Here is a 13491-nt window from a genome sequence, read left to right as displayed (position 1 = left end):
TTTATAAAGAGTTTTTAATATTATGAGGCAATGCACATACATATACATATTCTTTAATTGAAATAAGCAAGATATTAAATTGTTTACAAAGTATGCTCTAAAGTATGGGGAATACATACTTGTAAGACTAGAGAGAAAAACACTAGAATACTGATAAGAATGATTATCTTAGATGAGAGATTTTAGTTGATGTTTTTCCTTCTCTTTATCCTCGATAATTTATATAGTAATATTATTACTTTTTACATTAAAATTATATGTGATTTTAAAAAGATGCCAATGCTTAAATATTGTTTGCCTACACTTTCTTCCAAGTTCAGAAGCAGAGTTCGAGTTTCCAAAAAGGGACCAAATAGTAGGTCCTGTGTTTGAAGGAGTGGAAGAGTATTGCCTGTCCATTCTCCATTCATCCTGGAAACAGAATTCTAAAATTATAGGAGCTGGTTCACAGGTTGACTCCAGGCTCCGAGGTAGAATTCTAGGGGGCGTAACCACCCACCATCCTCTACTGCCAGAGTTTTCTCAGTCATAAAATGAAGGTAATAATCACACCTGTCTCAAAGGAGGGTTATGAAATTAAATGATTCAACATATATAAAGCTTTCAAAATGGTGCCTGGCAAATAGAAAGCATTATCAAAGCCTTCACTATTTTTCTATCGTCATTTTGTTACTATTACAACTATTACTACCTCTATTACTACTACTACTACCACCACCACTATTACCATTACCGTGACTATTGCTACTATAAGAACAACAAACAGGCAACAGAGCTTCCCTCCCTAGTAGGGCCATTTGCCAAAGAAAATAATGCCTGCCAATCTGATCTCGGGGAAGCAGAAGGGCAAAGAGGCATGGGAATGGCACCAGAGATTGTTTTTCACTAGATGCAATGTGCCTCTGGCACTCTTTCACTACCATTCTGGCCACCAAAGGCCCATCCCAACGCCTTCTTTTACCACACCCAGGCCAATCAGTCTCTACAGTTTAAATTACCTCTCCTGTCTCACTGACGGACTTTTTATAAAAATTTATTCACATCTTTAAAATAGATTCTTAACATGTCCCTGGCCCATTCAGAATTACTTATCAAGAACATATTTTAATATTTTTGGGAGACAGGTTACAGAAGGTGGGAGGGGGGAGAAGATCACTACATTTTGATAAATTTAGTCAATTTAAATAAAATATTTATTTGGTAATTTTAAATAAAGATATTTAATCAGTTAAAATTTTTTAAAAACCTTCAGTCAAAATAAAAATAGTTAATTGTGAAAAATACACAATTGGGTGAACAAATAACTCCTGAAACTTGGTAGCTGATAACCTCTAGGAACCTGAACATAGGTAGCCATGTATGTAACAGATGACCCTAACCTTCTTTGGCCACAGCTGATTGGACCTACGTATACATCTGCCCCCAGCCCAGCCAATCAGACTGTAGCCTGAAGAATCCAAAGAAAAGACACAGGCACTGCAGTCAAATTGTGTAAACATGAGGGACATAAGGTCATAACTCAACAGTCGGCACATACAAGCCAAAGTCACAGGGAGAAAGAAACTAATAGCCTTAGAGAGCGGGAAGCCAGTCCACAGACAGATGCAAAAATGAGAGACCATATGGTCCTGAGAGGCAGAAAAGTCAATGGCAGTTCCTGGCTTTCCATTTCTAATCCCATGTGGTCTCAGTGAACTTTCTCTGCCTCTCTTTAGATGTTTATGAGATGGCCTGTTACAGAGGCAGATTTTATTCCCTATGAACAAATGTGCCCTAAACTAGGCTGACATGTTCACGTAACAAATAAACATGTCACTGGCATGTCTTTTGTTCTTGCTCCTTGTTAAGGAGATTGAACAGTGTTTACAACATAAAAATAGTCCTTTCTCAACGATTTATGTATCAACACCCCAAGCTACTGCCTTGCTTTGTGTCAGTAGAGGAGGAACTAGGAAGAGAAAAGAATTCTGCAGAAGAACTCAATTCTGCAAAAGAATTTCAAACGTCATGGATAATCTCTCACAGAATGTCTATACAATACCTGCTTCTTGGAAGAAACATGGATTCCTTAATGAACACGGACCCAGAGAGAAGGATATACCAGCAGGTCCCAATATCATCAGGACTGAAAAGAAAAGATAATAGAATCAGATGATTATCTATAAACCAAAATGAAATCAAAACACAATATAGCACAAAGTGCAGTACCCATGTTACTTTTAGAATCATGAAGAACAATGAAATAGTGTAAAACACGTATATAAAATACCATTATTCAACTATTGGAATTATTTTTTAATTATTTTTATCCCCCAAATAAGCTAAAGTTATTTATCAGTATATTTAAATGTCTTAAACATTCCTTAGACCTATAGCACCTACCATTCCAAGTTCTATTTTTTGCTTAATTTTTTTGAACTAAAACACTTTCCCTTGCTTCATAAAACAAAAAATATAAAGAGGTAAACAGTGAAACTCAGTCTTCCCAACCCTTCCCCTGTCTACCAAGCTCTGACATTTCTCCACCACACTTGTTGGATATTCTTTCAGAATTTCTTTATGCACGTGCACACAAAAATGGATATACATTCGTATTCCCTCCACCATCTTTTTTCTTTTTACAGAAAAGACAGCACACTCTACAGTGTTCTTTCCTTTGAAACAACTCTTAGAGATCTTTTCATTGGAAGACAGCTTTCTTGTAGATAGGCCATATTTGATCTGAGCAATCCCCTACAGCTGGTCGTTTCAATTGTTTTTAATCGTACACAATTATTTTTTTAAAAAAATGAAAACTGCAATGAGTAATTCTCTACATATAATAGTAACTGTAACTAGTAACTAGAAGTGTAACTGTTGGGTTAAAGGCACATACACCTAATTTTGATCAATATTGTCAAATCGCCCTCCACAGGTGGTTAGCAACTTCTTTGCCTACTTGCTTCCCCACAGACTTACTAATAGAGTTTGTTACATTTAAATTATTTATTTATTTATTTATTTTTCCCCCCAAAGCCCCAGTAGATAGTTGTATGTCATAGATGCACATCCTTCTAGTTGCTGTACGTGGGACGCGGCCTCAGCATGGCCGGAGAAGCGGTGCATCGGTGCGCGCCCAGGATCTGAACCCGGGTCGCCAGCAGTGGAGTGCGCGTACTTAACCGCTAAGCCACGGGCCGGCCCTAGTTTGTTACATTTACTTAACAAATGTGTAACAATTTTATGACAAGGGCTGTTCTAGGTGTTTAGGATACTTCAGGGAACAACAACAACAAAAAAAGATCCCCACCTTCATGGAGCTTATATTCACGTTGGACAATACAGATAATAAACAATAAAAACCACAAATTGGTAAATTATAAATCAGTACTCTGGGGGAAAAAATTAGTGTAGGATAAGGAAAATGGGGGGGAGTGTTACAGTTTTAAATGGGTGGTCAGGATATGTCTCACTAAGAGCACATTTGATCAAAGGAAATGAGTTAGCCAGGAGGATCCCTAAGTGATCAGCATTCCAGGCAAAGAGCACGAAGGATCCCAGAGTAAGTGCAAAGGGCACAGGCTGACACAGCTTAGCAACAAGCCAGTGTAGTGTGGCTGACGCAGAGTGGGGAACGGGCAAGCCATAGGGGAGCACGAGGCATTCTACCATTGAGGCTTTTTATCAATCTTTTGGGTTTTTCCCAATCTGCTTTGATGAAAATGCTATTTTAGTGTAATTTTATTTTTTATTTCTTTTTCTTACTATAATCATAAAGGCGTCTTTTTTCTTAATGTTTATGAGCCATATCTATTTCTTTTTCTGTGAAATCAGTTCATAACTTTTAGCCAATTTTCTCTTAAGTTGTGGGACTTTTTCTCATCTAGAAGCACTTTATAAAAATTAGCTTTTTGAAAACAAGGGCTGTGAATACCTTTTTCCTCAGTTTGTTGCTTATGCTTTGCCTTCATTTACTCTGCTTTTTGCCATGTGTAAGCTATTTTATTTTAGAGAGTCAACTTTATCAAATTTATTAGTGAGGATACAGGTTCAGCTACTATTAAAACAAAAAGCTAAACATAGCAATGGCTTAACCAAGGAGGAAGTTCATTTCTTTCTCACACAATAATAACAGTCTTAGCACCAGGAGCCCAAAGCTGATATGGTGGCTCCATGTATGGAGACGGAGGCTCTTTCTTTTGTGTGGCTCAGTCATCCTCAACCCATGGCTTCCACCTCATATTCTGAGGTGGCAGCTCCAAATCTCACCACAATATCCACATTCTAGCCAGTGGGAGGGGCGGAGAGGAAGTACAGAGCACACCCATTTCTTTTCAGAGTGCAACACGGAAGCTGCATACTATCGGTCCCTCACATCCCAGTGAATCACATGGGTGCTACAAGGAAGTCTTGGGCAATCTCTGCCAAGTCCTTTTTTTCCCTTAGTAAATGGATTCCAAAAGTTTTTAAAGGACACTAAATTCTACTTACAATTCTGAATAATTAAGTGACTTAAAACGCCAATCACTAATCATTCTCATTTTGCTATTTGCTTCCAAAGCAAATCAGCAGTTGATCACTGTTTCCCCCAAGTCCACTCTTTACCAATTTCACATTACTTAGTCCTCAATAGCAACGCCACAAGAAAACGTAACAGAAAATATTGTCAGAGTTTAGTTCCAATCAAACCATAGAAGTAAAATGATTTCTCAAATGAAAATGCAAAATATTTCCAAAAATAATTTATACCCTTTTCTCCTCAGTTTTTATCATGAGCTTCTGCAATCAACAATCATTTACCCTTGGGGGAAAAAGCTTACTTGTCATTCTTAACATAAGGTGACAGCATTATTATTAAATTCCGACATGTCAAGTAAAAATGTGTTCTGCCAGATACAAGAGTAGTTTAAAATTTTTTTAATAACAAGCAATAAAACATTGAAAAAAGAAATTATTTTGTAAACTTTTACAATGTTCCCTTTATCACCGAAAGGTTGGTCAAGGGAAATAAAATCTAGAAAAATAGGAAATTAAGGCAGATCACCACTTACTACGTGGCCTGGGGCAAGTTAGTAGAACTTTTGCAAGAATTAAATGAACAATGCTCATTAAATGCAAATAATTATTCTGTAGTTTATTATCATGTTAAAAAGTACAATCAATGTCACCATGGTCTGGCTTAACTGTGACATAGAGAAATAGAACATTCACTGACTTTTTAGTTATTCCATATCTGTCCATTTTGAAAGCAAAATTACTATGGAAAAAATAAACACAAGGCTTGTAAACTCAGCTTTCCTGGCACTGATCATAAAACATACACGAAGTAAAAGGCAACCAATGTCCAAACTGGATACCGTGACAGCAAATATTCTAGCACCCTGGATACCCAACGATTACCCCATAATTAGGGTTAATTCTGCATGTATTAGCCAAGCCTTGGGAAAGATTAAGGAAGTGAAGAAAAGAAACTGGTCCTCTCAATATCTCCCACTTATTATAATTTCATTTACCTGACAGATGGGTTGTTTCTCTACCTTTTCCAAAAAAATTCAAATGTTAACTCGCAAGAGCTACATTTGCTTGAGTTGGCATTTGCAGAGAACGATCATTCAATCAACAATCATTTATTGACTTTAGTGAGCATTGACTATCTGCCTCACCAAATAAGATCATCGTAATTTCTTTATTATTGAGTTGTCTCTTTTAAGATTCAGGTTTTATAAGAGTAAGCTAATTAGAACTAAGAATACCAAAACAGTAAATCTTATTTTAAAGACATACTAGAAATAGCTACAAACTAGAAAAATCCTCCTCTCCTCCTCTCTTCTCACCCATCCCCCCCCAGAACTCATGTTTGGTTTCTGTTCTGAAAATTCCTTGTTGTGAGATGCCACCATAAAATCTGTTACTTAGTCTTAATCATCCAGAAAATTCCCCGGACTTTATTAGAAATCACTGGACTAACCGTGCTCAGTTTTTTTACTTACGGTTCTGCCTCAGGCAGGCAGTGTTTCAGCGTGGGGTACAATCTGCTGCCCTTCAAGGTCTGCAAACAGTCCCTTCCCACCATGCAGCCGTTACCCAAGGGGTTTTACAGCATTTTCGCATGAACCAAGTGCTGATTGTTTTTTTTGTTTTTTTTAAAGATGAAAAAGAAGTTTTAAGAACAGAACTTGGCAGTAGCAGCATCAAACTTTTCTACATTCAAAGGGTAAGCAAACTGAATCCAAGATCTCGCTTGCAGACAACACTGGCAATGAAACTGGCTAACAGAAGACTGACTATTATTATTATTACTATTACCTAAAACTAATACTGAGATTTTATTCTGTCCAGTGCTACACAAGCTTGAATATGCCTAAGGATCACCTGAGATATGAATTAAAAATCCATGTTCGCAGGCTCTACCTATCCACCCAATCCCCTAGTCAGGTCATTAGGTGGGGGATCCATCACGGTGCCTTTTAAACAAATATCCCAGGTAATTCTGTAATTCTTATGCATGGGGCTTGTCAACATTGAAAACCTTTGAGAAAAACTGCCTCCATGTCAAGCCCCAACAGGAACAAATGGCAGGAAAAAAACCCTACAATATCATGCAATCAACATCCATGCAATTAAGGTGCATGTGTTGTATCCAACAGGGTTATTTTAATTATTCTCAAATTATTATTTTATGTTTTAAAATTATGAGCTAAGGGTTAAAATTATGAACTAATGGCACAAGTTGAATCTTGGAATAACCCTGACTGAGCATTTCTAAACACCCTAAGTCTTACACCACCAGTAATGGGTACAAAAGAGAAACCCGAAGATTAAAGGGGGACATATAGCAAATTGGTACTTTACAAGTCTCTCTGATCAGCCAAAATGGACACTTAGAAAAGACCTACAATTTTTTTTTTTAAATAATTTTATTTATTTATTTTTTCCCCCAAAGCCCCACTAGATAGTTGTATGTCATAGCTGCACATCCTTCTAGTTGCTGTATGTGGGACGCGGCCTCAGCATGGCCGGAGAAGCGGTGCGTCGGTGCACGCCCGGGATCCGAACCCCAGCCGCCGGCAGCAGAGCGCGCGCACTTAACCGCTAAGCCACGGGGCTGGCCCAAAGACCTACAATTTTTAAACTGAGCTAAGAACTGCAATGGACAATTGATTTGATTCCAATACATCCCATTCTATAATCGACAAAATGAAAGCCACAAAAGCCAGGTGTAAGACAAGGCACTCCGAAAGGCTCCTATTTTTGGTTTTCAGCTACAGGGAGGAAATGAATAAAGCCAAACAAAACAAAACAAGCAAATAAGATATAAACAGACCATCACAATATGATCAATTTAGCTTCCGGCATAATCAGATAGAAGGCCTCTCAAGCAATAAAAAATTACGGTCCCTATTGCACATTATTCCAAATCTAAGCCAGAATGGCAATGGTCCCACTCTTTTCCCACCTTATTTCCTTCTGCTCCTCAACACAAACCCACCACTGCCTCTGGGCTGCTTTCCTGTCCATTTTTTCCCAACTCTGCCAATCTGTCCGAGATGTCTGCCTCTCTCCACCTAAATCACATCGGACCTTAAAGGAATGGCTCAAACCTACCTCTTTAATAAAATCTTCTCACTCGCTGTTTTCCAAACTCCAAAATTCTTATCCAATTTTATGTTTTTCTCTATTGATTTCTTATTCCTGAGGTATCTACATATCTTCTTCCAACTACACTGAACCTCCTTTTAGGCAGGAACTGTGTACTGTACCTAGTAGAAACTGGGCAATATTTCAGTTATCATTTGCTCAGGTAAATCAGATCTTGACATGTTCTGCTTATAAACCATGGCTCCTTAACAGGAGAAAGTCCAAACCCCTTGGCATAGCACATGAAGGAAGCAATACGTTGCCATGCAAAGAGCAAAGGTTTTAGAACATGTTCTTTCATACTAGCCACGTGATCCTAGTGGGTTAAATTCTGAGATTCTAGTTCCTCAACAGAAAATGAGGATATCAGTACCTTCTTCACAATGATACTTTGATTTAATGAAACAGTATATATGCAGTACCTTGCATAACAGGTACATAAAAAAAATACTAGTTTTCTTCATCTCTTTTCTTCTCTTACAACCATCTCTGAAAGGGTTAACCTACAACTTTACTTTCTGCTCCTAAACCCAACAAATCCTATACTGCAAACTTCACCCTGTTCAGCCATACTACACTTTTTTCCGACCTATGCCTCAGGGCCTTGGAATAAACCTGCATTTCCAGGTTCTAAATAGTACCTTTTATCTAGTAAATTTATTACTCATCCTTTGAAATCTAGGTTAACTACCACTTCCTCTGAGAAGTGTTTTAGTATCTTCCAAATAAAGTGAGTCATTTTTCTCCTGAGTTCCCAGAGCACTTTGTACATACATGCTCGCATTACGCAGTTGCCAGAGTGTCATAATTATTTATTTTAGGAGTCTCACTTTGTACATACATGCTTGCATTATGCAGTTGCCAAAGTGTCATAATTATTTATTTTAGGAGTCTTCCCCACCAGCTTTTAAACTCCTCTAACTCATCAGTACCCCCAATATATACACACATAATGCTTGATTGGCACTCAGATATTTTCCTAATGAACAAATTAATAATTGAATAGACACCAATTCAGAGTATGGTATTAAAGTGTCTGAAAGTCAAAGATGTGAGTTTCAATTTACCAGTAACTGGAAAAATGAAGGTCGACTTAAAGAACTTCCATAGCAATATCCTAGAAGTCCACAAGGTGGCGATGTCCCCACATGAAGGAGCTGTGTGTGCTGCTCCACATTCCCTACTAATAAAGCAGGAAGCCAATACAGTGATCAAGCTGAAGTTGACAACGGGGGCTGACAGAATAATAATCTAATAAATCAAAAGAAAACTGATTAACTCATCAAAGACGATTATTAGGAGGCAAAAAAGTAACATGAAAAAGCTACTTTACTCAGCTGTTAATACAATGTGAAAAGTTAAGTGGAGCCCAATCAGCCAAAAAGACTGCTTACGGCAATGAAAGCAAAGAAGACTGAGAAAAGACTTGTAACAAAACGGGAGTGGCAGGAGGTGGCTGTGGGCAGAGGGTACTGAGCTAGCATAACATCCAGCTCAAACCAGGTCTCCTGACAGCCACAAACACAGACATCTAAGTCTGTGTGTATGTGTTAGGGGCGGTGGGGGACAAATAGAAATTGAATGAATGGTACCTATGCAAAATCCAAACAATTTGGGACGAGAAGTTAGAGCTTTCGAGATGATCCGGATGAAATATGGCATGACAAGGGCGTCAGGGCTACAAGATGTGATTCCTCCCACTTGAGAAGCTCAAGTGCCATATGGCATTAGCACAAGCCGGAAGTGACCCAGGGGAGTGAAGCAGCATCTCTACAATGCTTTATACGGGCAACATTAACAAGGGCATTAGAACACAGAGAAGTAAAGAGATGGCAATCACATGGTAAATAAGAACGGGTAATAGGAGCACTGGTGAAATGTCCAATAGTGAGTGGTTAGGAAGCCCATTCAGGGAAGAGGTGGTGATACAGCAATCACAGAGGGGTGAGGTACAACTGAGACCACACAGACCATCAACATAAATTTTTGGATATTTTAGAAAGAAAGATTGCATTATACTACCCAGGACGTTATCCCATATTCAAACGACAAAACTGTTGGCCTCAGGGAGAAAAGGAGACAGGATCCTTACACCCTAGGGCTATTAACTCCACACCTTGAGATAAAAAACCAGAAAGGGAAATAAAACAAAAGTTCCAATAACTAAGTGGAGACAGCTAGCAAGGAATCCCAGAGAACCAGCCACTAGTGACCAAAACTAGAAAACACCTGTCGCTTTTCCTGTATCCACTGCCTCAGCAACATCATCCAACCAAAGGCTAAAACCAGAAGAGAAGTCTTCCCGGAAGTCTCTCCCTCTCCACAAGCTACCATCACATTCTATTGGTTCCTCTCTGAAGCCTCTCTTAATCGAAGCCCTTTGCTGAAGTTCAGGGTCTCATTTTTGCTCCCCTATACTGTTTCTATGTTTACCTGCTTAGGTAGACATAAGTCTACCTGCTTAGACTTGTACACTCGAATACATGATCATGCCAAAAACCAAATAGTGAAATAGCCAAAAAGTGAAAATAACTTTGCTTATTTATGATAAGTTATCCTCTACCCTTTTGCAGGATCCAGCAGTTAGTTCAGATCAGAGTTTTCAATACATACTGCTGAGCCCCTTGGGAGTGCACACTGTCCAACCCTCTTTCAACCATAGCAGCTATTGAGTAGGATTTCCTATGAACAAAGTGTTCCACGGCTTAAAAAAAGAAGCTCTAACAATGGCCACCTTCCAATATGCAGATGGCTTTTCAGATACACAACAATTTTAATCTTTTTCACAAATACGTTACATTACCTATTATTGGATTTATCAAAAAGTTTAATAATTATTTGTAGTTTTTTTGCTCCTCTGCTGGGGCTCTAAGCTATAAGCTCAAAGACAAAATATGTATTATTTGTTTTTGTATGGCCTGTGGCACAAAGTAAGCTCACTAGATAAATTAATGCAACACAGCGTAGTAACCAACCCTAACAATACCTGGTCAAAAGAAAGGTACACCATTTTTACTAAGACATAAAGTATGCAACGTATTTTAGAAAGAACTCTACCAAAAGTTAAAGGTTTTGGTATTTACACTTTTAACCTATAGAACAGCAATATTTTATTATAAAAATATATTTCATAATATTTAATTACATATAAATATATAAATATACATAAATTCTCACACTTAAGAAAACAACACATTTAAAAAGTAGAGGGTAACTTTTTTCCTATTCCTAGAAGTTCTAAATTGTAAGGAAGTTACTTCACTTCTATAATTAAAAACTCTGAAGGAAAAAAAAAGCACCATTTTAACATTAAGTTTTTCAAAAAATCCTTATTCTCCAATCAATAGCAACTCAATTACAAGAGCCTGCAACCAACAAATAGGATAAGTCAATAACATCAATAAGAACTCAGAAAATTGATGAAATATTAAGGATATTTTAGCTTTATTTTGAAAATATTTTATTTTGAATATATTAAAATATTTATTTTGAAAATACTTTAATTTTGGAAAAAATATTAATATTTTGAAAATATAGAGGATATAATGGACATCCATTTTTTTTTTAAAGATTTTATTTATTTTTTTTTTCCCCCCAAAGCCCCAGTAGATAGTTGTATGTCATAGCTGCACATCCTTCTAGTTGCTGCATGTGGGACGCAGCCTCAGCGTGGCCGGAGAAGCGGTGCGTTGGTGCGCGCCCGGGATCCGAACCCGGGCTGCCAGCAGCAGAGCGCGCGCACTTAACCACTAAGCCACGGGGCCGGCCCATGGACATCCATTTTTAAAAAATCATGATAATTCACTTAACCTGCAGAGTGAACAACATAAACTACAAAGAACTAGCGAAGTAAAAAATTCTGTAGGCTCATTCATGCAGTCATTCTTAAATTTATAAAATTCATTTTAAAAATGAAATGAGGGGTCCAGACCTGTGGCCGAGTGGTTAAGTTCAGTGGTTAAGTTCAGAGCACTCCACCTCTGCAGCCCGGGGTTCACGGGCGCAGACCTACACCACTCATCAGCCATGCTGTGGTGGCAACCCACATACAAAGTAGAGGAAGATCGGCACAGAAGTTAGTTCAGGGCAAATCTTCCTCAAGCAAAAAGAGGAAGATTGGCAACAGATGTTAGCTCAGAGCAAATCTTGCTCAGAGAAAAAAAAAAAAAAGTGAAGCAGTGATGCCTTGGGAGCTATGAAATTATTCAACAAACTCTTTTTCTTGAATGAAAGAAAAATTTCACTGCAGATTACATATTTGTTACACTACATCAATCAATGATTCTGCTATACTGAAGGTGGAGGGATTTATCCAAGGGTTCAAGGAACAATTCACCAAATTTAAAAGAGCAGCCAAATCTGAAAAATTGACTCTTTTCAAAACTACCAATGGGTCATGAAATTAATTTACAAATCTGTGTGTTTTAGAGTTATGCACTGCAATTTCATTTTCACAACAAACCTGTTCCTTATCTAGAGAAAATTGGTACTCAAAAATGTCGAAGTAACTTTAAGACATCTGGAGACAGAGGCAAATTCAAAGCCACATCTGCCCGACCCACTAAACACAGGTCTCAAGCGACTGTTAACTACACTGCCAGGTGACAGTGCCCCTAGCCCACACTTATCAGGAAGCACAGGAAGTAAGCCTTATTTATCAACTTATACATTACTTGAAATAGCTATATCTAAGAGGAGTTCAGAGGTTTTTATTTACTAAGTAGTTTCACAGAAAATTGATACAAAGAATCTAACACCTAATGTGCAGTCAGCTGTTTTATTAGGAAGTTACACCATCACTTGTCAATCTATCAAAGGAGTATCTTCCTTTGAAATAAATTCAAAAAATAACAACAGAGAACAGACTAAATGCAAATTTCTGTGCTGGGCATGGCAAATGTAAACTTGAAACACACAGTCCCTGCCCTGATGGAGTTAACAGACTAAATACATTTTTTAATGTTTTTATTTAACTACTCTTCTATTCACCACAAAAATAAAACATCTTCATTTAAAGACTAATAGTAAATATAAAAATAGCATTATTGCCAAGAATCCTTAAAGTGTCACCATACGTACATACAACAATCTTCTTAAGTATATCTGTATGTGGATATGTGTGTGTATTTGAATTTTCATACTTACACACAGCACACGTGTACATCATGATGTGCCAAGTTTGGTGGTTGAACATTCTTGTACTACAGTTCTATGCAGAGGTTACTTCTTTAAAGATATCATTCTTTTAGGCAAATGAAAACCCTAGGCTTCACCATTTTCTTTATACACACATACAAATACAGTAAAATTATGGAAACATGGATAAGAAGGATACTTCAAAATAGTGGTTACATCTTGCTGGGGAAGAAAGGAAAGGAGATTTGAAGTATTTTGTCTCTTAAAAAAACAAAAACAAAAAAACTAAAGCAACCTAGGTAGGAGATGAGTTCTTTTGTAATACTTTATAAACAAGACTATAACATAGAATTAAATAAAAGCTTGGCCACATCAGGAAGGAAGAAGTAGCACAATAACTGGATATGGGCCAAGGAGTCAAGGGAGAGTGTTCCTAAGGATGGAAGACAGTCTGTAGCACAGGGGACAGGAGGAGAGGTGGACAACACAGGTGAGAACAGGAAGAACCACACTGTGCAGGACAAAGGACATCTCTTCCTCCCAGGGGGATGAGTGAGACTAGAGGCAAATGCAGCTACAGATAAATTGGGGCATCTGAGAACAAAAGTGAAGCTTGAGGCAAAGTGGGAGGAGGAGGAGTGGGAGAGCAAAAGGGACAGCAGTGGGTTGGTCGCCTTACAGAGAAGTGACGGTTGGACAGCTGCTGTGAAAACAGGAAACCAAGTCAACAAGCAGACA

The 13491-nt window shown here is 37.9% G+C and overlaps 1 protein-coding gene across 9 annotated transcripts in view; it reads right to left on the bottom strand.

Annotated features, from left to right (window-relative positions):
- RAPGEF2 (Rap guanine nucleotide exchange factor 2) overlaps positions 1–13491 on the bottom strand; it is a 243044-nt gene that overhangs the window by 137169 nt on the left and 92384 nt on the right. For all 9 annotated transcript variants that reach the window (XM_058550277.1, XM_058550284.1, XM_058550280.1 and 6 more), the window contains exon 4: positions 2042–2125. In XM_058550277.1, coding sequence (XP_058406260.1) covers positions 2042–2125 — 84 coding nt within the window. The remainder of the gene's footprint in view (positions 1–2041; positions 2126–13491) is intronic.

This window comes from Diceros bicornis, chromosome 11 (assembly GCF_020826845.1).
Source record: "Diceros bicornis minor isolate mBicDic1 chromosome 11, mDicBic1.mat.cur, whole genome shotgun sequence".
NCBI lineage: Eukaryota > Metazoa > Chordata > Mammalia > Perissodactyla > Rhinocerotidae > Diceros > Diceros bicornis.
This window is presented reverse-complemented; position numbering and strand designations above follow the sequence as displayed.